A 23,835-nucleotide genomic window follows, 5' to 3' on the forward strand; every position below is an offset into this window, starting at 1 on the left:
CGTCCTCATGCTCTGGGTGACTTGACAGTGAAGGCACTTCTCGCCTCACCCCAAAGCAAAACTGAGATCTTCATCTTCATCTATCTTTCAACCACACGCCTTTGTGACAGATGTCTCCAAATATAGACTGTAAGACTGCGTTCAGACCACAGATGATCTTAGAGCTTCTTTAGTTTTTCATAGAGGGAAAAAACTGCCTTGCCAGAGGAACAGAAAATGCCAGTCTGGCACTGAAACGATCAGCAGCAGATTCATTAAATACTTGAAATCAGTGTAAAGTAAATAACATCTCCAAATGCTCCTAATATTTATGAAAATGGGTTTTACTGAATATCTCTGAACCCTGAAGTTTGGTGGGAGAAGAGATCGAGGACTGAGGCAATCTCTAGAACCCGACAGCTATTGTCTAATGCTGATTTAGCCTCCGGGGGCAACAGCCAATGTTTTAGGGCTTCAAAGCCAGCCGATATCTTGATTGTCAATATCCAATCTGAGTAGAGCACATGCCAGCTCGCCCCTCACTTTGGACTGTTAGGTAAGGTAACGCCACTTGGATAAACTACACACAAACCTACAGTAAAAGAGACCTGGTCAGTAATGGCCGTAACACAGAGTTACAACAGCAAATTAACAGAAAAAAAGCACACTCAAATAATCCAGACAACCATAGTTTTAAAGCTCAGTGCCACCATATTCTGCAGCATGTGAAGACAATGAGCAGAGGAATTCACATACAACACATCTCCATTAGCAATAACAGGCAAAAAGGTGGAATTTCCATTTCACACAAAAATAAAAGCAAGACTTGACGTCTAAATTTAGCAAATTTAACTGAGTCTCTGGGTTCGCCTAACTGAGCTGCTTTAATAAGGAAATAATAATGTAAGTGCACTGAGCAACACATTTTTTATTTCATTCAACTCTGAGAGGACATGCCACTCAATTGTGCTCTCTGGCAGGGAGCCTTTTGAATCATGATGTTACGATGGCAGGGGTTTAGTTGTCAATGGCATCTTTGACCGACCTAACCCTAGTTTATATACAAGATAAATAATAAAAGGGGCCCAGGACTAAGCCTTGTGGAACCCCCTTGTGGACCAGCAGTCAACAGTATCAAAGGCCTTGGAAAAAAATCTATAAACAGTGAAAGACAGAACTGCTTATTATCGAGGGCTACAGTTATATAATTTATGACCTTCATGGCAGCAGTAGCAGTGTTATGATGTTTTACAAAATCTTGACTGAAATAAGGAGCTCATGGAGTTGGAAGCCAGATATTCTTTTACTTGCACACTGACCAGAGATTCAAGCACCTTTGCCAAAACAGACAGTTTAGAGATTGGTCTATAATTATTTTAAAATGGTTGGATCACCACCTTTCAACAGCGGAATAGCACAGGCAATTTTCCAGTTTTTAAACAGCTCTGTGGAGCTGTGTTATGCTGGAAGCCAGTCGATGTCAGCGGACTCCATTTCTAAATTAACATTAGCTACTGTTGCTCTCTGTTAGCGGAGCAGAGAGAGGGCACTGACGCGCGACTTTATGCATAAGTCACATCCTTTGGGCTGGCGCAGAAAATCTGACCCAAGTCCTTCAAAAAAGAAATCTGTAGTTCAGCAGCATTTAACTACTTAAACGTCCGCAGGCTTGTAGGCAACCAAGAGAGATGGGGAAGGTCTCATTCATCCAGTCATGGTGCAATATGCTCACATATGGTCAATAAAAAAGTGATTAATACATGTAAATTGCCACAAATTGTTACATAGAGCCCATTTAAAGACTGTCTGTACCCTCCTACTTTGTCAAATTGTGCACCATGAAACTCACTTGGAAGACAGATGAAAGGGGGGATAACATTGTATGAAGACAGAGGGCTGTGATCATCATTATGTAGTCATGACACTGTGCTGTATATCCACTGTATAACTGGCGCTTCATATTCCCGGTGCTGTGGGCTGCTTTGCTTTACCAGTGAAGGGTGTCTGAATCCCCACTGGGCCAGTGTGTCATTGCCCTTATCTCTGTGCAATAATGAATATTGTTGGTTACAATGGATTTTAAAGAGGAGTTGGTTATTATGTGTGTGGGATTCCTCAATTTGTGCGATTGGCCTTTTGCCCTATTAGTCACGATGTGGGTGCGTTGAAGTGGTATTATAGCCCATGTCTAAACACCACATATGGTGTTGCTTTTTAGCCAAGTATCAAAGCTACATCCTTTTAATGTGTTGAAAAAGAACAAGTAACATATCAATATATATATTCTGTATTTCATGTACAGTATGAAATATGTGTTATCCATTCTGACAATATCTGTAAACTGGTTAAGAACCTCAAAGTTGCCTCGTAGTAGTTTTAGCCCAGTGAAGCAATGCAGTTCTGGCAACTTTTTTTGTTTTAGCTCTGTCCCTAGACATCAGCAGCTGTGTTGTACACAACGTGACATTTTCCAACAATAAGATTTTATGTGTTTTAAGTGTTTGTGTGTGTGTGTGTGTGTGTGTGTGTGTGTGTGTGTGTGTGTGCATGTGCGTGCGCGTGTCTTTGGTCATGACTTGGTTCACAGCAGCTGCTCATTTGCTAGCAAACACTTGCTCTAGGCGGTGCCAAACAACGCTCAGTCTCCCTCTCTGATTGGTAGACATGTTGGCTGTGGGCATGCTGAGTGAAAGGGAGCGGATGGTATCAACACTGCCACTGAGCGCAGACACACATGTGGTCCCAATCTCCAAAATCCCTGAAAGCATTGGCCGTGACTTGGGCCAGTGCACAAGTTTCAGAAGAAATTGTTGACAATGCTTTTATTTGACATGACTATAAACTGCTCAGCAGTACATTGATGTATTTGATGTCCATGCAGAGTTTGTGATACTCCCATATAAATTAAATTGGTTCAAATTTATAGCAGAACAATTGCATTGAACATTATAGTATGTTAAAGGATAAGTACACCCTAAACTCAAGAAAATAGCATTCTCCTAAACACCTGAAGTAGCTGGGGACTTGTTTTAATGTAAAAAAAAAAAAACAACCAATAAAATAAAATAAAATAGCTGCATCCAGTAAGACCCCAGCTGAGCAGCTACGGTGAATATTTCGACTTCAGAAAGGGTGTAAATAATATTCAAAATGTTTTGCTGTGAAGCTCCTGAAATATTTTATGGACTTTCTAACATCACCAACTTTGCACGGGGGTGAGTAGATAACGACACATTTTTTGTTGTTGTTGAACATATCCTTTAACATAAACAATGGTGGACAATACTGATGACTGCAATGATAATAAAGCTATTCCTGCTGGTAACAGCGTGTTTCTAATGAATTTACAGCCCTTTCATCTCAGCATTGCATTCAGGATTACATGATGCCCGTCAGTGTGTTGTGGAAACTGCGGTGCTTATTCATTTATGCTGACTTCATTGATTCAATCTGGAGGAGTCACTCACACCAAAAAATAGAGAGCGAGCTGACAGGAATATCCACCCCTCTCAAAAAGAGCATGTCAGGGTAGTGCAAGCATGTAATTTTAAGTTTCCAACGAATAATGATAAGATAACCTTTCACCATGCCTGCCACCTTTCATCATATTACATTTATTGAGTCTAATCCAAAACACAGCATATACTCTAATAGATTTGTGGCTCAGTCACATTAGGTAGTTTAAAGGGCCAGTCCACCCAAATTACTAAGCCTCTCTAATTACCTCTCACATTAGATGATATGACATGAATCGCTCTCTATATATAACACTGATCGCAATGATAACACTCGTGCAATTCATGCTATCTTCACAATCCCTCATGTGTGAGCCTTTTAAATGTGTACAGTAATACCAGAGAGACCATGAGTAAAAGTGAAACCAGTCGATTTATCTCTGTGCATCTTAAATCAAGTTATTTTTTCCCACCAGGAAAAAAAAAACAGGCTGTTAAAAACTCACAAGGGAGCCACTTCCTGCCGCCGCAGCCTGGGCAATCAAAGAGAAGTATTCTAATGATCCCTGACAAAATTGTCAGACAATATCCTCCAGGGTGCAATGATACTTTACATTACAGTAGACAGATCGATAGCTAGGATGACATGAGAGGCCTCTGCAGAGGGAGAAGGCTGGAGAGTCTGCAGTGCACTGCTCCGACTCCTGATGAGTCCACAACGTTTCCATGTGACCTCAAAGGACACACGTGGATATAAATCTATGGCATGCGCATGTAGATTGCTTGAATATCTGTGTTAACACCTTGTCTGAAGCGGTACGCTATATCTGTGTGTTGGTGTTGCTGTTGCTTCGCGTGTTTGCACCTGATATACTTGTGAGCACAGTGAGTGTGTTAGCAGGTACACGACGTGAGCAGTAATTGCACAATGGACGGCCACCCCTTAAAAATCAATAGGGAATTCTGTACCGCTGGCCTTTAAACAGTGACACAGCAAAAATTATAATGCCATGTTAAGAAAGTCAATCAAGAAACATTTTGTTTCAAAGTGGCCCACATCCCCGAGGAAGCAGTTATCACAGACAACTGACAAGACCTGGGCGCCACAAAACTAGGTCATTAAAGTGGATTAATGCTGTAATTCAGAGATGAACACACAACACAACCCCACTAATGAACCCCTCCAGTCTCTCATCAAGCTTCCTGTGCTGTGGTTAATATTGTTTACACAAACCTTTTGCTCACTTGACGTTACATCGGATAGCAGACGCTTTTGATTAGAACTCGCAGAGTTCAGCTGTAACTCGTCAATAGAAGGATGTGATTTCGGAAAATTCATTATTTCCAGAGGTCGGGCGACACGTGCTACAAGCATGTAATGCAAATGAATACATGTCAAAGATGTACATGTTACATACGTGCTGGTTTTGGATCAACACTGCAACACTGTTTCTTTGTAAGCATGGACAAACCTTTATCTGTTTCTGTTTCAATATTACAGGAGAGAGGGGGAAAACACACAGTTTCTAAATAGGTCATTTGTTCTTGCTGGGGCCATAATGCTGGTCATTTGTATTTGTTTGTATTGCAGCCTACCGAAGATGGCTTCCTGGCAAACAGTATCAAACACCTGTGAGTGGGGTCAACGCCATATTGGGCAACAAATGGGTCCACTTCCAAACACTGGCAGACAAACTGACTTCTGCCATTTGTGCTGGGAGGGAATCATCCTGACAGATCCCAAAGCGATTACAGAAGAACATCACACAGCAAAGACACAGCTGGTCCCGAAACGGATTTAACCTGTTCGTGTTCACTTGAGTTTTTCCACTTAAAGGACAAGTTCACCCAAACATGAGAATTCATTCTTTATCTACTCATTGGGGGAATTTCTGTTATCCACAAAACATTTCTGGAGCTTCACAGCAAAACAACTATGCAGCACTTTCCTAAACAACTGAAGTAGATGGGCTATTAAAATGTAAAAAAAAAAAAAAAAAAAGGACAACTGGGAAAAAACAAAATATAAAATGGCTCCATACAGCATAATTTCATCAATAATCCAAGAGCCCTAGGATCCGAAATTAATTTGAAAAGTTGCTGTTTTAAATGTGAGCTGCTGAACTTAAAGTGTTTCTCATGTCTTTTTAAATCTATTTGGGATCTTGGGGCCTCTGTATACTCTGGAGGATTTTTAAACATTTTAAAACAAGTTCCACGTCCACTTTAATGGTTTAGGAGAATGCTGCAACGTTACAACATTTCGCTGTGAAGCTCCAGGAACGATCTGGGAACCACAACATTTCACTCAACTTCCAATCGGCACAGGAGTGACTAGATAATGACGGATTTATTTATTTATTTATTTACGTAATTCTGGATCAATTTATCCTACAAGACAAATACTTCCTCTCTGCACAACCCTTGCAGGCATCATCAGGGGTAGACACAGTCTCCTTGTCTCTTAGTTTGTGATGGAAAACCCTTAAATCCTTGGAGAAAAGAAGACACACAGTGGAAAGAGTCGTCATGAGCAACACTAACGGGCCTCTTGTCCTCAGGGACGAGGGAACAAAAGCAGAGCTGGTAAATGTAAACACAATATTACACCTGAATGTTTGCAACCGACAAATCACGAGTTGTTTTAAAATGCCACCCTGTCATTGTTACATATTGTAAAGAATAAAGTTGCTATCTACGAGCTCCTCTGTATTCACTTTTCAAATGTGTACACATTTTAAAAGTACAGAGATCGTTGGATCCAATTGACAGAGCTTGCCAAAGTAACAGTGATCTATTGCAGTGCCCTATAGGCTCCTCTGTACTCTGCACCCCTGCTTTCAGTAGTGCTTAGATGACTTGACACAAACAATGGGAAGCATTCCCACCCACCTACGCAGGTGAGCCCTAAACACCTGTGAGCTTTGGAGCATGTGTGCACCATCTGTCGTCTAACACCCATGTGGATGCACAAAAAAAACCCTGAAACAACTTGATGAACTGGGAGGGAGTGGGGGGGCAGAAGAAAAACGACACGTCAGGCAGAAACGTTATAAAGATGAGAGTGGGGCTGTGACTGTGGACTCCTTAACGTGCAGGGCACACGTGCGGAGAAATCCACTCCATGGATCTTTGTCATTTCCAAGAATTCATGCCGAAAAAAAAAAAGAAAAAAGAAAAACGGCTTGGGACAATAGTCTCAGTCGGATCATAAAACATTTCCGAGAGCATCACTGATATGACGGCGCAGAAACCACGTGTTTACGTAATGGAAAGCCAATCTTTCAATTTAACCCCTCCTCCCGGTCTATTTCTAACAGAGGTCCGACGCTAAAAGGGAAATACATGCACATGTTTCCATAAGGCGCACCGCACTTTTGGAGATGCCAGCAGTGGTGAGGTGCTGATACAGAAAAAAAGGCTGGAGGAAGAGGAAAAAAAAAAAGGAAAAGAAAAATAATTCCCCACGGAAGAGGGAAAAGAAACGCACACTTCAGGAATCACGGACACACACACACACACAAACGCGCGCACGCACGCACGCACACCAAGAAACCCCCGAGCCTGGGCTTTTAAACAGAAAACGTTGCGGTGTGGGACCAGAGGAGATGAGAACTGAGGCTGGTGCTGTCTGACCCGGACAACCGAGCTGGTTTCACAGGAAGAGGAAGAAAAAAAAGACAGAAAGAAAAAACTGCGAATTGGACTTGATCCGGCAATGTGGTTGTGTTTTGTTGGGGCTATCGTTGCAGCAGTCTGTGCATAGGATGCATCCTCCCCTGGCTTTTGATGCTGTGCAGATCCACCCTCCTCTCCTCAGAGTGATGAACTAATAGGCAATGATTTTCTCCTCGGAAGCCCACCGTGCTCCACTGTTTTCACGTTAGTTGTGTGTTTTGTTTACTGGCGGCCCCGTCTCCTCCCGGTGCGACACATGCAATTTACAGAGTATATCTTCTATTGTCGACTAGTTGAGGAGGCATCCTTTATACGCCAGGAGAGAGAGAGAGAGAGAGAGAGGGAGAGAGAGAGAAAACACACCAATCTCCGCGAAGTCTGGCAGATGCTGAGTGTTTTTTTTTTCCCCTCCGCCACGTGAATGAAAACGCATAGGACTTGGATATACACCTGTTTTTTTCTATGATACAATTGGTAGCCTTGTCCCGGAGAACTGATCCAATTGTGTTATTATGCAACCGCAAGGATCTCATCTATATCTGGGTGTTTAAGCCACTGGATTGCTCTTCGCCCAAATCAATGTGGTTTCTTTGGAACATTTTCAGCAAAGGAACGCATATGCTGCAGTGTCTTTGTGGCAAGAGTCTTAAGAAAAACAAGAATCCAAGTGGTAAGCTCATCACCATTAAAATGCCTACTCCTCCGTTTCGCCGCGAACCGGCGTTGTGCGTGCGTGAGAGTGCGAGACAGTGTCTGTATCCGTGTGTGTGTGTGTGTGTGTGTGTGTGTGTGTGTGTGTGGATCTGCGTTGTTCGTTTGTTTGTTGTAATGGTGATAGATCTGCAATCGTATTTATGCAGCGAGTGGATCATGCAGAGGCGCCGGGGAGGGGGAACAACTTCTTCTGTGCAGCTAGGCTACTATCGGCGAGCCCCAGGTTTTGGGGACGCGCAGCGCACAGACACACACACTCACTCACACACACACACACACACACACACACACACGAAAAAGCCCCCCCCCCCACCCCGCATCACCACGGCACCGTGATCTCCTAACTTTTTAAATAGCGCTCACACTCACACACAGTCACACACAGTCACACACTGGCTGTTGATTTTTTTTTACCTTCTCTCTGTCAGTGGATCAGATCCACGCACAGTTCTCCCGTCCAACGTGAGTTCCCCCCCTAACCAGATTATTCCATCCCCGGGTTTACCGCAGCAGCGTTCACCCCCTCTGCAACAGCGCGTCTCGTTTAAAATGGGCTACTCGCTGTGTGTGTGTGTGTTTTTTTCTTTTACAGCAAGCCAACCGGATGAAACAGACTGTATTCTCTCATATGATGTGTGTTGCGAGTCAAATATATCATCATCGAAATGTGATTTGTTTCTTGTTTTGTTTAATACCAGTCATCACTTGAGTTGGTCCTGTGCTGGAGAGGCCGGGGGCAGCTGAGGTGGGAACAGGGCATGTCAGAGAGGAACCGGGCTCCACTGCACTAATGCAAACCCTGCACTTGACACCATTCACATTCACATTCTGGACTTATTTTTTTTTTTGCGTGTGTGTGTGTGTGTGTGCGTGCGTAAGAGGCAATGCACAAGCCCTGCGTCCGGTGTCACGCCACGCCAATTATTAGTTGTGTTTCCTAGCTAATTGCGTTGAACAGCGCAGAGCTTCAGAGGAGAAACCACTCTCCGTGTCAACAGGCTGCCGTGGGTATGAAAAGAAAAAGCCCCAGGTGGACGGCGTGAAGTGCGGGCTACTTGTTACCTCATGTTGAGGGCTTGAAGATGATGTGCTCAGCAGCAGCGGCAGCAGCAGCAGCTCAGTTCCTCGACACTGCAACTGCAGTGTAGTAGATCATCATCGTACTGTAGCGGGACTGTTGTGCCTCGCTGACACTGCAGGAGCATCGACACAAACTATCAACTACACTGTCTGTCTGTAATACCATTCTGTTTCCCCACTGAGAGATTAAAAAGATGTTTTTCGATTACTAATATATATATTTTTTTACCATTCATACAAGTGTCACGCCGCCGTTAGCTCCTGTTTGTGTCCCTCACGCAGCAGTAATCATTTTCCGGTTAGCTAGAGCTAACGTTGAGCAGCGTTAGCTTGTCCCCCCCTCCTCCTCCTCCAAGATGAGTACCGACACAAGCTGAAGAAACTCTCAGGTTGGTTGAAAACACTTACCACAAATAACATTAAGACATTTCTAGATTCAAAGAGTCTCCTCAACATAAGGGAGCCAAAATATTCAAAGTGACACACACACAAAAAAAGATACTTTAAACGGGTTTACCAAGTTGCAAATTAGACAGCTAGCAAAACACAGCGTTGGCTAGCCGGATCTGACAGAACTTAATCATGTCCCTGTTGGGTGTAGAAGCACCACCAAACATGAATTGTGTATAATTTATGTCATTATATTTTTACTGTACAACGGTATCAGTTTTATTATGTTCAGTTTATATTATTTTAGAAATAAATGAGAATTTATCATATTTTTCATAGCATGCAATTCCTGCCGTTGTTAAAGGGTTAGCTTCTTGTTCCCTTATGGAATAGCACAATCTGGTGCTGAGCATCGGTGTCTGGGGTGATAACTGGCCGATTGCTGCCCCGTGGAAGAGCTGCGGCAAGACACTTACTTCCCTAACTGGTGCTCAACACCTTACAGCCAATCGATCAAAGCCGAGACTTACTGTCAGGTGTCTTAGATTTGAAACCATGTGTCTTATGAAAGTGAAAGGGGCCCACGTTTACCGTGTGGGGGCTCACTATTGAATTATCATGGAATGATAATGTGGGCACAGTTGTCAGGGTTTCTGCTGAAGAAGCAGATCGAGCCTGTAGTTTACTGGGAAATTAAGTAGGCCAAGATGCAGACTGTGTCAGTGGTGTGCAGTGGAGCTTCTTGTGACTCAAATCTGCTAACTCACTGAATGAAACAAATCACTCAACAGATTAGTTTCAGACACAGTACCTTTGTCGTAGAGTTGTCAGCAGAGGCAGGTGTTTCCAGTATAGTGCTCAGTGGGCCTGAGCTGCAAAGGCCTAGTTATAGTGCTCCAGCTCTTTGGCTGTATTTTTAGTAACACAACATAACTGATAGAGAGCACAGAGAGAACCAAGCTGTATCAATAAGACCATCAGAAACATCTGTACAACACTGTAATCAATCTTGTTCCAGACACAAAAACTAAAAGTAAACTTGAGCCTACTTACGGTTGCTTAATCATCAGTGCATCTGAGTAGGTTAAAGGAAGAGTGCTGATTGTTTAGGTGCCTTCTGCTCCAGAAGATGGCATAAATGGCTTTTCGCCTATTGTGGGTTAACATTTACCTGTATTCTGGTATTTCCTATGTATTTATGTGTATCTAGTATGAGGCCATGTGTGGAGAGTGTCAACAGGAGTCTGCGATTATGTGTTTTTATATTTATAGTAGGTAAGAATGTGAGGTAGGCACATGGTGGATATTTTAGGAATATAATATATCACTTCTTGATAATTCTGTTTAGAGTTGTTAGGCCACTCATCTTTCTTCCTCTTATTACATTCAAGGTTTGCCTGCATCCCTCACATTGTGAAATCCATTTGCGTCTCAATCTGCAGAAAGTAAATATTGATCCTATTGTTTCAAACTAGGTGGTAATGCATTTGTTGTAGCTATTTTGGTCTAAGAATAAGCCAGATGCGTATGTATGGAGGATTTCTTGAAATAGGCCGCATTGGTTTATGTGGATGCCAGATGGCAAGAATGCAGTGTTTCTGCTTAATGGTAGTGCATGGCATTGACATTACATGGTTTAAAGCATCTCCTCCCTTTGGAGTCATCCACACTCCAGGAGCTGTCACTTCTACTTCACCAGGCTTTGGATGAGATAAATCACCAAGAGATGTTGCATTTTGATGCAAATGAACAAGCCGGGTCAAAGTTGTAACACTGAAAAAGAACTGCCACTTTCTAAGGGTGCATGTGGCCATCATGTAAAAACAACACGTTTACTTTGAGCCTTTTAGTCTCACTATGCTGTTATAGTCCCTGACCAGTTAATGTTCTGTCAGCTGTGTCACCAAGTTTCCAGCAGAATTATTGTTTTATCTATGGTAGCTTGTCCTTAAGGTTGAGGGTCCGGTACAACTGGCATTGCTATCCAACCCTTAATGTTCACTCTCATGTCCCAGCATGGGTACATGAGTGACCATACTTCATTAAGTCAATTAAGTAATGAACTAGCTGAGTGGAAGCATTGGAGACGCACCCTGAAGCCCGTGTAGCAGTTACGATTAAATTACCACAGTTGTCATCTTAAACTTTTTTCGAGTGGATCATATAGCTACAATGAATGGCAGGGGACTAATGAGGGCATTTGGTGGTAAACGCTGGAGGAGGAAGTTATGTCACGAACTGCCATAAGCAATAAAGACAGACAGCGGATGGGTGCTCACTGACATTTCTTGGGCTTCGTGGCCTCGTTGAATGCTCCAGTTGTGGAAGACTTACGGCCAGGTTCCTGAAAGCAGAACTGCAGTGGATGTGTGAAGTCAGTAGGTGGCTTCACAGCAGTGGGTCATTGACACCAGAGTGACAGTACAGGTCACAGAACAGCCAGGCATCCACGTGAGGACGGTTCATAGCATATCAAGTGAAACTCAACTCAATTGTGTGTGACAGAGCCAGTCGGCCGAACTGAAGCTCCAGCACTGTGATGCTGTTGCTCTTGTTTGCTCCATGGGTATACTGGAGCTTGCACCTTAAGCTCCAGCTTGACCTCACACTCATGAAGTCGTGACCCAGGGTAATTTACCTGAGTCTCCGGCATGGCCAACCCTACTGACTATTAGAAGGCTATAATTTGGCTTGTAACGGTGCTAAAATTGTAGAACTCTGAAAATTAGCATGGTTTTTGGTTAATTGATCGATTGATTTACTTTAAAATCATATAACAGTGAATAAACATAATGTTTACAATAGGCCCTTGTCTGGACAGTCTGCACATATATGGCTGTAAACTATAGTTGAATCATCCATGGCAAGGCTGTTAAAGGAAAAGTTACCCCATAAATTGAAAATTCAGTCATTACCTGCTGATGGAAAGTCAGGTGAAATTTGGTAGTCCACAAAATATTTCTGGAGCTTCACTGCAAAACAGCATCGCAGCATTCTCCTTAACAACTGAAGATGGGGACCTGTTTTTAAATTGAAAGGAAAAAAAAGGATAAAATGGTTCCACACAGTCCCTTTAGCGTAATCCAAGTCTCTGGAGGAAACAGATCTGAAGAGATTATTTACACCATTTTTTAAGATGACATCTTTACTGTAGCTGCTAAGCTAGGCGTGTTAGAAGGTACGCCATATGAAGTGGCTGCACAAGCTTGTGTGTAGAAATAAAGAAAGTCTTTTTGAATCATTTTGCACTCTCAGAGCTTCCAGAGACTTTTGAAATTTTAAAACAAGGTCCAATCTTTTTCAGTTGTTAGGATAATGCTGCAACGCTGTTAAACTGGAGCTCCAACATTTTTTTTGTGGATTACAAAATATCAACTGACTTTCCACCTGCATGGATGTGAGTTGACAATAGCTGGATTGTCTTTTTTTGTACTTTATATAAAGACCAACAGCTGTGTCAGTGAATTGAGTGATGCCTTGATAAGGGGCTTGTTTATGTGTCTAGATGCCGTTTGCATTCACATTAAGTTCATGTATTCTTCAGTGTAAAATATTCTTTTTACTCTGCACTGAGACTTCCATAGTGTAATCTGAAATGACATATGCATTTTAATAACTCAGTTTATGCTGCTGGTTTCTTTTCCCCATCTAACTCTCACCTCAGAGCAAGAGCAATACATCTCAAATTCAGCTTTTTCGAAGATCACGCCTGTTTGAGAAATGAAAAAAGAGCCAGGATTTATACGGTTAAAAGATTCATTTGTGCAACATACCCACGCTAGTTTGGTTTGTGGTAACAAAGAGACAGCAGTGTAATTAAAGGGGTTGGGTAAGATTCAAACAAGAACTCCTACAATTAGAATAACAGCCGGGTTGGCTTAAAATATCCTCCTCCAACCACCGTTGCATGTTGCTAGGTTTCATACAAAAACATTGCAGTAAGTTTGTAAATGGCTTAACTGTGGCAGCTTTTCTGATAACACACATGGGTTTCGCAGGCACATCACAGCCACGATAAAACAAGACAGTCATCATAGTTAAAAGTTTAGCAAATTACACATGAATAGGGGTGATTTCAAAAACAGTACTTATTCAGACTATGTAAGTCACATCGATTAAAGTCTTCAATTCTAAAAATAGCTAAGAGTGCACACATTTTCACATGAAAAAATGAGTAACAGTTTGTGATTATAATAAAGCCAATTATTTGGCATGTTGCTGTTATCAACAACTGTTTTTTTCTCAGAAATTCTGTGATTCCCATCGAGCTTTTTGGATAATTTGGAAAGAGAGATGAAGTCGTGTGTAGATGTCACAGGTCAACAAGAAACATTGTCTTGATCTCATCTTTTTGGGTGTGATAATGGCAGCAGCATCATCAGTTTCCACAGTGAATTAATTTGGGCTGTCTCTGTCGTGCTCTTGAGAAATATGACCAGCAGGGGTGATGAGATTCATGTCTGGCTGCCATTCTACCTCCCTCTGTGAGACAATCAAGTTTACATACAAATCAGTTCAGACGAGAGGGCAGATGTATACACAGTGTTTGCAAAGGGATAGATGGGAAAAGAGAGAGAGAGAGATGAGAAAGTGGGCTATAGAATAGGGAGGATTAATGTCTGCAGAAAATAAATCTGAATTTACATGAAGCATCTCCCAGGATTCTTAGAGTACTTCACAGATGCTCCTGTTTGCAGCAATGAGAGGAATGATGGGACATGTGGTCCTGGCTGGTTGCCTTTAAGGGTGACTCTGGCCACTACATCTGCAGGTGGGTGGTTTTGCTGCACTCTGTTCCCTCAAGGTTAGGCCTGATGGGAGTTCACTTGAAGGGCAGACTCCATGAAATGGATCATTTTTTTTTAGTTCTGGGATGGATTATCTGTTTGCTTGGGTGATACACTGATGTTTAACATTTGAAATTAGTTGGTTTATAAGTGCAGGTTTGCATGTAAATATATAAATGCTCTGATTGCTGTATGTGTGTATATGTATATATATATATATATATATATATATATATATATATATATGTATGTATATATATATATACATTATGTATAATATATATATATATATTTATATATATATATCTATATATCTATATCTATCTATCTATCTATCTATCTATCTATCTATATATCTATATATCTATTTTTTTATATGTATGTATATATATATATATATATATATATATATATATATATATATATATATATATATATATATAAATGTAATATATATATTAGGGCTGTCAAACGATTAATTTTTTTAATCGCAATTTTTTTGGCACATTTTTTTCTGTTCTAAATGTACCTTAATGTATTTTTTTCATGTTCTTAATACTTTTAACAACATAAGAAAGGGCAAATATGCTTGCTTTATGAAAATGTTTATTCAACACTTCAAATCATGCAGGATAATAAAAGGCTCAAAAAATATCCCCTTACCCTAAATGGGATCAGAACATGGCGATGTCTGCTTTTGGCGAGGAGGGGGCGATGGGCTCTCTGCATCTCCTAAGTGTTTGGCTTGCAAATGATATCTGAGACTCGACGTACTTCAATGGTAACTCATTTCATGTCGACAGTACGTGCAGATAACTTTTGCCCTATCGACCGAACCATCTGGCAGTGTTTTGAAAGTAAATTTGCCGTTCATAAGTCCTTTCTCCATTTCCTTTCACTATCGCTTTTCAGTCCTCCGTGTTTTTCCCGAACGCCAACCCTGCTTCTTCTTCTTCTGATTCCCTTTCTTATTCTTCTGCCACCCTCTGGAACTACAAATGCCATCGACGGCCATAAATCAAACAATGCACGTTTCTTTTTTTTTTTTTAATACCAAGTGTTTATCACGCGTTTAAAAAATTAACAGCGTTAAGAGGATGTTGCGTTAACGAGTTATTAACGCGTTAACTTTGACAGCCCAAAATATATATAATAATATATATATATATAAATGTAATGTATATAGGAATACGGTAATAAGGTATATATGTACCTGTGGGTGATCTTGTGTTTTTCCTCCTCCATCCAAGCACGATTCCTCTACCAGAGGCCTGGGAGCTTGAGGGTTCTGTGCAGTATTTTAGCTGTACCTAGGACTGCCCTCTTCTGGACAGAGATCTCACATGTTGTTCCTGGATTATGCTGGAGCCATTCTTTCAGTTTCGGGGTCAAAGCCACAGGTGCCTATATTACCACCGGGACCACTGTTGCCTAGACTCACCACATCTTCTCCAGCTCGTCTTTCAACCCTTGGTATTTCTTGAGCTTCTCGTGTTCCTTCTTGCTAATTTTGCTGTTACTTGGTATTGGTATATCTATCACCACTGCCTTTTTCTGATGTTTGTCAAACGCAACCAAGTCCGATTGGTTACCTATCACTAGTTTGTTTGCCTGTATCTGGAAGTCCTACAGGATCTTGGCTTGGTCATTCTCTACCAGCTTTGGAGGTGTCTCCAATCCTGACCGAGAGGCTTCAAGGCCAAACATACACACAGATGTTTCTGTACACTATGCCAGCCACTTAGCTATGGTGCTCCATGTACGCCCAGCCTGCCTGCATCCTACAACCTGCTGTTATGTGCTGGATTGTCTCAGAGGCATCTTTACACGCCTGTTCCTGGTCTGCCATGATCAGTGCCTCTGTGCTGTCTTTCAGTCCAGATTTTTCCAGCCACTAGTAGGATTTCTCTCTGGACGCTGGACTTGGGCTGCAACCCTTCACACATTGTGAGGAGTTTCCTTGTCTTGATATCAGCCTCTATCTTCTCCATTGGCCATCTTATTATGCCAGTGGGGTATAGTAGGCTATAGAATGGGAGGATTAATGTCTAAAGGAAAATAAAGCTGAATTTACATGAAGCATCTCTTAGGATGCTCAGACTACCTACCAGATGCTGCTGTTTGCACCAATGAGAGGAATGATGGGACATGTGGTCCTGGCTGGTTGCCTTTAAGGGTGACTCTGACTCATTCTCTCTCTCTACATATATATTAGGGCTGTGAAACGCTTCAAATATTAAATCGTGATTAATCGCATCATTATCCATAGATTACTCTTTTTATTTGTTCTAAATGTACCTTAAACCAATGTTATTCCAGTTTTCAATACTCAACACGGGAGTGGACAAATATGCTTGCTTTATGCAAATGTATAGTTATTATTATCGCAACAATCCAGAACAATGACAAATACTGTCCAGAATATTCTCCAGAATAACCTCAAGGGAACTGCATCTCAAAAAATATGCTGAAAGCCCAACATAGCAAACACAAGCTCAACAAGCAACAGCAGATGGGCATACTGACCTGAATTTAACATTCTTTAGTTACACTTACACAATGTCGTGTCCGTCTTTACACTTGTAAAGGATAACTAAGCAATGTTAATCAGCCTTAAAGCTGTAGCCACCCATTTAACTATTGCTGTTGAAAGTTTATCATATGTAGTTTGTCCAGGCCTCTCGGATGCAAACTATCAGGTCTGCCTTCGGCAGGGGGAGGGGGGCTCTCTGCATCAGCTGTGTGCTTGGCCAGCAAGTGGTATTTGAGACTCCATGCACTCGAGAACCATCCGGCAGGGCTTTGAAGCGGAACTTGCCATTGTGAAGAACCTTTTCTTTATATACTTCTCCAGGAGGTCTGTTCCTGCTTGCCACCCACAGCATTACTGCTGCATTGCTTCCTGATTTCTAAAACTACGGAGCAGGCTGAGGGGCATAACGTGCCGACGTTAACTAACGCTGACATAATTATGCCCGCGTCTCTGGTCACACAGTAGGGAAATAACCGTACTGTTCAGACAAGACGCTAGCATACAATCTAAGGGGAAAGCGACGTTTAAGGTCTGTTGAGCAAACTTACCAGAACAAAACGCTTCTGTGAGGTTTTTGATCGTTTATGTCGGAATGCAGATCTGTCTGCATTTTATGTCATTTTGAATGATCTAGAAAGAATAGAAATGTTTAAAGGTCAAAGAGCGTGAGATTTTTATTTTTGGTATTCCTCCTGGGTGACTTTTCTTGTTATTAATTTGTTAGATGCTTCATCTAGCATCAGAATGCATTATTGTGCACAATGTAATTAATCACACAGAATTTTATTTTGGAGAGTTTTTTGAGGAGCAGTGCTCTGAGTGTCACATTAAATAAATGTTTTGCTATCCATATTGTGTGAATAGCTATGTTGATCAAGTAATGTAACATAATCGCTGTGAAAAAGTGAAAAATTAATTGTTAGATTAATCGAAAAATTAATCGTTAGATTAATCGAAAATTAATCGTTAGATTAATCAAAAAAGTAATCGTTATATTAATCGAAAAATGTATCATTAGATTAGTCGACTAATCGAAAAAATAATTGCTAGATTAATCATTTGAAAAATAATCGTTTGGGACAGATCTAACCTTTACTGTTACAGCTACAACTGAATGTTTCTGGATGGATCAAGTATTTTAAGTTTATCAAGTGAAAAGTTGATAATGTTGCATTTTTGTGTTTATAGCTTGTTTCAAAATAATCACGATTTAACCTTCAGTACATAAAGCAACACCTTAAACCTAAAATAAAAGCTGAGTATGATCATTTGAGAGCTTGTTTTGTACAGATCTGTTTGGTCTTCTTAACTATTGTGATCAATTTTCCATCAGTTCACGGGGTCAGTGTTATTAGTACTGGTTTCATATCAGATAATAACAGTAAAACTGCTGATATTTCCAAATGGAGCCAAAGCACAGATGAGGGATTTGTGTTTCTAGCTAATGGTGCAAGAAGGTTTCCCTTATTGTAACAAGCACTTACTAGGATAAAGATATTAGTGTTGATTGTCTTCTTGAATAAACTGTGGTCGCCCTGGTAACCGTTTCTGTTTTGTTCAAAATGTTGTACAACAGCACTCTTAGCAAGTAGGTGTTGTGAAGCACATTGAATACCTGGCATATTTGTTGCAACCTTGTAAAGGCCAAACAAATATCCTATGAAGGAAACACAAGTAGAATATCTGTGAGGAGCGACGATTAGTTGATTGCTTTGTGATACGAGTCATGGATACAGTTTGCTCCCTGTGGTGTACAAGGTTGCTGTGAGGAACATCATGTGGCTGAATGAGAATTACATTGTGATTGCAGTGAATGATGCTGATTTAGCATGATTAGACAGCTCTGTGAAGTGTTTTATATGTATTTTTTAAGCTGTACATGCATACAAAGCATAATCAAAGCAGTCATACTGTAAAACCTCCGTTTTAGCTCAAAAGAAATTGACTCTTTTTCCTCTCCGCAGTCTCTGATGGCAGCTTTGTTTCTGGAGCTGTTTCAATTTATGTTTGACACTGAGAGATGAAATTGGCCGTTTATGGATAGGTACTGACATGTTCTTGTCAAATTTGAAGGAATAACTTCAGATAGTGTAATATTTTTTTCTCAGTTTACAGTTTTATGAACTTTCTAAATTCAGTTTGAGTCAGTTAAGTCCAGTGGCCATGAGTGATAGGTTGACCATCAGGTCTCAGGACTAACAGTGTCCAGTTCTCCCTGGGATGGTAGGCTAGAAAATGTGTTTATGGGATGAACAGGGATCTTCATGAAGAGAATATTCGCTTACGTTACACACACAAATTTGATTACAGGATTATTAATTTCTATTTGCCTTCCACCGGCTGTGTGAATTTCAGCATCTTCTTCAGGAGCTGCGTCTGGCTGATTGATGCTTCTAGCACTACCTGTGGCTGACCGGTGTCCAGTTCTCAGCTGCCTGTCCAACTGTCTCCAGTGAGTTTTTTAGGTGTGTTTAAATCAATAGAAAGTAACGGTGACCAGCAAGTAGACATTGACTGAATTCATCTGTTTTACCACATCAGTAAGAACCCAAAACAAAGAGATTTCGATGTGATCTGACTACAATAAAAGGATCAAAAGTACCTCAGCCTCAAGTGAAGCGGGACAGTGAAATGCCATCCAGGATGTCCAGTTTGAGAAACAGCTCTATACATTTAATGGCTTATCAGATACCAAAACTAAACTAAACTGTAGAAATATGTTGCACGCATTAGTGATCTCCCAGGAAAGCTTGCTTGCACTAATTTGACTGGCTACCGCTGACTGCGCCCGCTAAGCCATGATTGGAAAAGCACCGATCAGAGGAGGGGTTTAGTGACCAGTTAATTGCTTGTAACATACAATACACATCTTAAACACACATGCACACACAGACAGGTATTTTGGCTTCTTCTAACATTTTAACTGTACTTACTGGACCTTAAACCAGTGTGCCTGCATTTAATATTTGTACCTCACTCATCAACCCTATCTTAAAAATTGAAGACACAGGTGCAAGTTTAAACTTTTCTTTAAAAAGAACCACTTAACATTCATTCAAGGACTTCGCCTGATTTCATTTGACCTCAGTAGCTATTCTGCAACTGGCCTTTCTCAGGGCATGCATGATTTTGAGAGCTCTATTCTTTTTCAGGAACCCTGGGAAATTGAGGGAACGTCTCAAAATAGTCATCACAGCAGGGCATAGTGTGTGCTTTTCCCACTTGGGTTTTCTGCCCTGTGTCTTATGGAGGCTCCGTAAATCATCTTGTAATTTGGCTCATCCTCTACCCTTAGTAGGAGCTGTATGACATATCCCCAACCTCCGTGAGTGAAGGCATGGCATTGTGTGAGGCGCAGGGGTGTAACAAAACTCTTAGCAGGTTCTCTCTAACACATGACACATCTCAGCGCTTGCTCCTTCCAGGATCCCTGAGAATTGGACATATGATAGCTGCTGTGGAGCTGCTGTGATTTTTCTGCAGCTGCTGAGCTCCTGTGCAGGGCTGTTACGCTGCACTCTGATTCACAATAATGTGACAAAGTGATGAGAGAGAGAGATGAAGAGCAAGAGAGAATAATGCAGTTAGACTATGAGCTTATTGATTTATGGCACCAGAAGTTTGAACAGTTGTACAGCACAGTTGACATAGAATGCGTGTGCCTTTGTTCTAAAGTTCAGGGAATTAAATGATTGCTGTAGCAGTGTTATATTCAACATTGTCAACTATAGGTTATATGTTGAAATGTATAACCACTGGTTTGGTATCACTGTAAAAACTCTGTGATGCATTGCTGCAATTATATGGAGATATTGTTGAAACTCAGTGTCAGTTGTACCTTGCTTTGTGTATATGCAACATGTTAGCATTGTTCTGTTTGATAGCAACCAGTTGTTATTCATTCTCAGGGCCAATATATTTACATCCACAGATGAGTGTCCCGAATAGCCATAGAGAGCTGAAATGAACCAACTCTTCCAGGTTTGGTTCCAGAAGTAAAAAAAACAAACATTTAAAATGTAATTGTAACAATGCTAATAACTAAACATTTTGCCTCGGGCCATTGTCTAGTTCGGACATGTAAAAAGAAATGTTTACGTGTTTAAATGTTCAAAAATGTTACTGGACTGAGAAGATTGAATGTTATGGACATTTTTTAACAGCAGCCATTACATCTAATGAAATACGAGTTAAGAAGAGCGCTTTGGTGAATATTGTGCAAGCAGCAATCTTGGGAGCTAAAAAATGCACAACCAACAAAGCCTGTGCTTCCTTCAATGGCCACTTGAGGCTGGCTCCAAAAGCAATTCATAAATTCCCATCCTCAGCTACAGCCGATATATAAAACAGTTCTGGTCTTTATAGCTAATTTCCCCATTCATGACAACTGTACAGGGAGTACATTTTTATATAACTCAATTGCTTGGATTATATTAATGCTTAAAGTTGTTTATAATTAGAGACGTGGCTACTTTGAGTAACATTAGCTGCGAGCGTTGGCCATGTGTTGTCCGCTGGGCTTCACCTCAGCTAAGTCCAGTCACTGATCTTCACCTCTCGGCCATGTTTGTGCTGTGTATGCCTTTTGGTGAACTTTTAGTGCAAATATCAGATAAATAGTATGGCCTGTTAACTGGGTAACTCAGTTAAGTGGACTAACAGCTCGGGGGAAGAGACAAACACCAGTGTTTTTGTTTAAAGGCAGGAACACACTGGCCCAACCGTTGGACATCTGAAGCGTTTTGGGGAGACTCGGACGAGGTCAGGAACAAATATGTTTGGTGTGTTCAGCTGCGTTGGAAGCTTTTGGAACCGCGCGGACATTGTCTGCTCCGATTCAACATGCGAAGTCTGAGAAGGTTGGCTGTCGGCTGTCTGAGCCATTGGATTCTCTGATTGGTTGTGTGCTAGCTGTATGACCATTCTGATTGGCGGTGTGCTATCGAATCAGCGCGGTGTGTGGGAGGGGCGGAATACTGTGTGTGCTTTGTTATTCTATGCACTCCGTTCTGTCATTTCCTGTTTTCATGTAGCACCACCCGCTTATTGCATCTCACACAAGTGCAGAACATACACGCTACTGTGGAGTTGGCAGCACGTCGAAGCGGTGTGTTCAATGCAACTTTTCTGCCGAACGGGTCAGACGAGAGGCAACGGAGTGGTCGCATGAAGGCAGTTGGCTGTTGGTTTGAGTCTGGGTGGTGTGTGGGGGCCTTAACAAGTAATCCTGTTGGCATTAACCGGCAGACAGCTGCTGGAGGAGAGGGGTTGAGGGCAGAGCCCGGAGCTTCTGGAGGAATAAACATCTGCGGTTTGTTTTTCAACCTTTTGGGATTGAAAAGTGGATTTACCTTCATTCTCACTGCATAACCCCTGCAGCAATGAGCTGCTGAGGTGCTACAATCCACTGTTATGCACTGTAATTCAACACAAAAACACAAACTCGCAAAGACCCAATGGGTGTTGCTAGCTATATTGCTGCTAATGTGCAGTAAGTTATGTCTATTATGGCTGAATAAACCTGTTAAAAAAAAAAAGCTATGATGCATCGCTTGGGCGTTTTCATAGGAGTTGAAGCTTTTACTGTGTTCATTAAAGTAATCGTTTTTCTAGGTTTTCACTTCCAGTAAGTGGTAGAGTTCATGATGATTTGTTTTAGAATATATAAAATAAAGCCCTGGAACAAGTTTTTTTTCCCTCAATGGCAGTGTCCTTTCAGACACCACTTGGCTAGCCAGTGCATAATGTCATGACCTTGGCTCCACACAGGCTTTCCTGTTGAAGACATGACATGTTGTTTAAAACTCTGTCACAAGATCACCAGCAAAAGTAACTGAATAGTACTCTAAGCCTTGAACACTGCAACAGTTTCATATTCAAAAGGATATAATCGTGACTGTGTCCATGAGAAAAAGTTTGCCTACGGTGCTTTTTTAAGAAGTAAGGATGCACTGTAATTACAAAACCCTCCAAAAAGAAGGAGTGAAATATGCTCTTTAAGTAATAATATCCAATGTCCCTTTATTTGTGGCAGTTTGTACATTCACTATAAAAAGCCAAATCTAAGAAACTTAACACAGCAGGTGGCAAGCTTTTCTCTGTGCTTGAGATCAGTGACTCACCTACAAGAGTGTGGTCCTTTGGAAAATGTAGTGAGAACTGGTCTTAAATTGGTACCACTACCTGACTCCCGCACAGTCTGTGCTGCTTTTAGTATTTGAGGGTTACATGCTGAATTTTTCAGTTGTGTTGTAGTGTCACAGTCCTATAGTGCTATTATTTTGTTTATTTATGTATTTATTTAGAGTGAAACTTTAATGAAACGTCTAACGATTTTTTACACTATTCTATTAAAAGTAATATTTGTATTGGTATTGATACCTGAGCTGTTGTCCCCTTGCTGTTGTCTTTCCCCTTCTTTCAGTGGTAACATGATGTCACTCAACATGATGCTGCAACAACTTAACTCCTCAATAATCCTCTCACCCACTGATATTTCCTCTTTGGATTGAAAGCTGACATGATTATAGTGGAGATGTCTTTAAAGGGAGTGTTTATCTCCCGCTGTCAGAAACCTTGGAGAGCTATGATTTCAGCCATACAAATCAACATAACACCATCTGAGAAGCTGCAGAGGTATCATTGTCAATGCGAAAGGCCTTAAGTGGTCACCAAAGGCTAAAAGCTCATTAATGGAAAAATACCCAGATCTTCTATGAAGTGTTTTTGTAGACTAATTTTCAACCCGATGTCATGTCCTTGTCCCTCTGTGATGTAAGACAACCTTATTTGTTGCAGTTGACTGTAAACTATTTGCTATGCTTGCAGTAGGTATTGACTACATAATTCCTTATCAGTAACACCAATGTCCGAATCAACACACAAGCTTTTAAAAATGTACAAGGCTCCAAAATAGCACCAGAGAAACCAGTGATTGATGTCACACTAGTCCATGTTTAAACTAGGGTTGAGCGAGTGGTACAGATAAGATACTTTTTTTGAGTCTGGCAATCATCTGAGTAAAATGTGTCAAATTTGTAGTTTTATGAAAGAAAATACCAATTGGGTAGCTGACTAAAGTTTATTCATTTAAGTTTATAGAAACTTGTCATGTGAATAGTTCACTTACTCATGTGATCAAAAACATTGATCAGAAGCTTGATTCCTGTTAAAAGGTTTTACAGTAAATCATAAATACAATAGGGTTAGGGTTAGGGTT

General features: G+C 41.1%; 2 protein-coding genes and 1 long non-coding RNA gene across 3 annotated transcripts in view; 2 read left to right on the forward strand and 1 right to left on the reverse strand.

Moving 5' to 3' along the window:
* The window catches only part of LOC115587781 (uncharacterized), an 18,638-nt gene extending 13,309 nt beyond the window's left edge, over positions 1 to 5,329 (forward strand). Inside the window, exon 3 of the long non-coding RNA XR_003985168.1 lies at positions 5,026 to 5,329. This is a non-coding gene — a long non-coding RNA (uncharacterized LOC115587781). The remainder of the gene's footprint in view (positions 1 to 5,025) is intronic.
* cfap97d2 (CFAP97 domain containing 2) overlaps positions 1 to 8,908 on the reverse strand; it is a 21,251-nt gene extending 12,343 nt beyond the window's left edge. The window contains exon 1 of the mRNA XM_030427764.1: positions 8,889 to 8,908. The gene's annotated coding sequence lies outside the window, so the exon portion shown is untranslated. The remainder of the gene's footprint in view (positions 1 to 8,888) is intronic.
* The window catches only part of fgf14 (fibroblast growth factor 14), a 125,806-nt gene continuing 108,710 nt past the window's right edge, over positions 6,740 to 23,835 (forward strand). The window contains exon 1 of the mRNA XM_030427765.1: positions 6,740 to 7,782. Coding sequence (XP_030283625.1) covers positions 7,575 to 7,782 — 208 coding nt within the window. The 5' untranslated portion in view covers positions 6,740 to 7,574. The remainder of the gene's footprint in view (positions 7,783 to 23,835) is intronic.

Source organism: Sparus aurata, chromosome 9, assembly GCF_900880675.1.
Source record: "Sparus aurata chromosome 9, fSpaAur1.1, whole genome shotgun sequence".
NCBI classification, from domain to species: domain Eukaryota; kingdom Metazoa; phylum Chordata; class Actinopteri; order Spariformes; family Sparidae; genus Sparus; species Sparus aurata.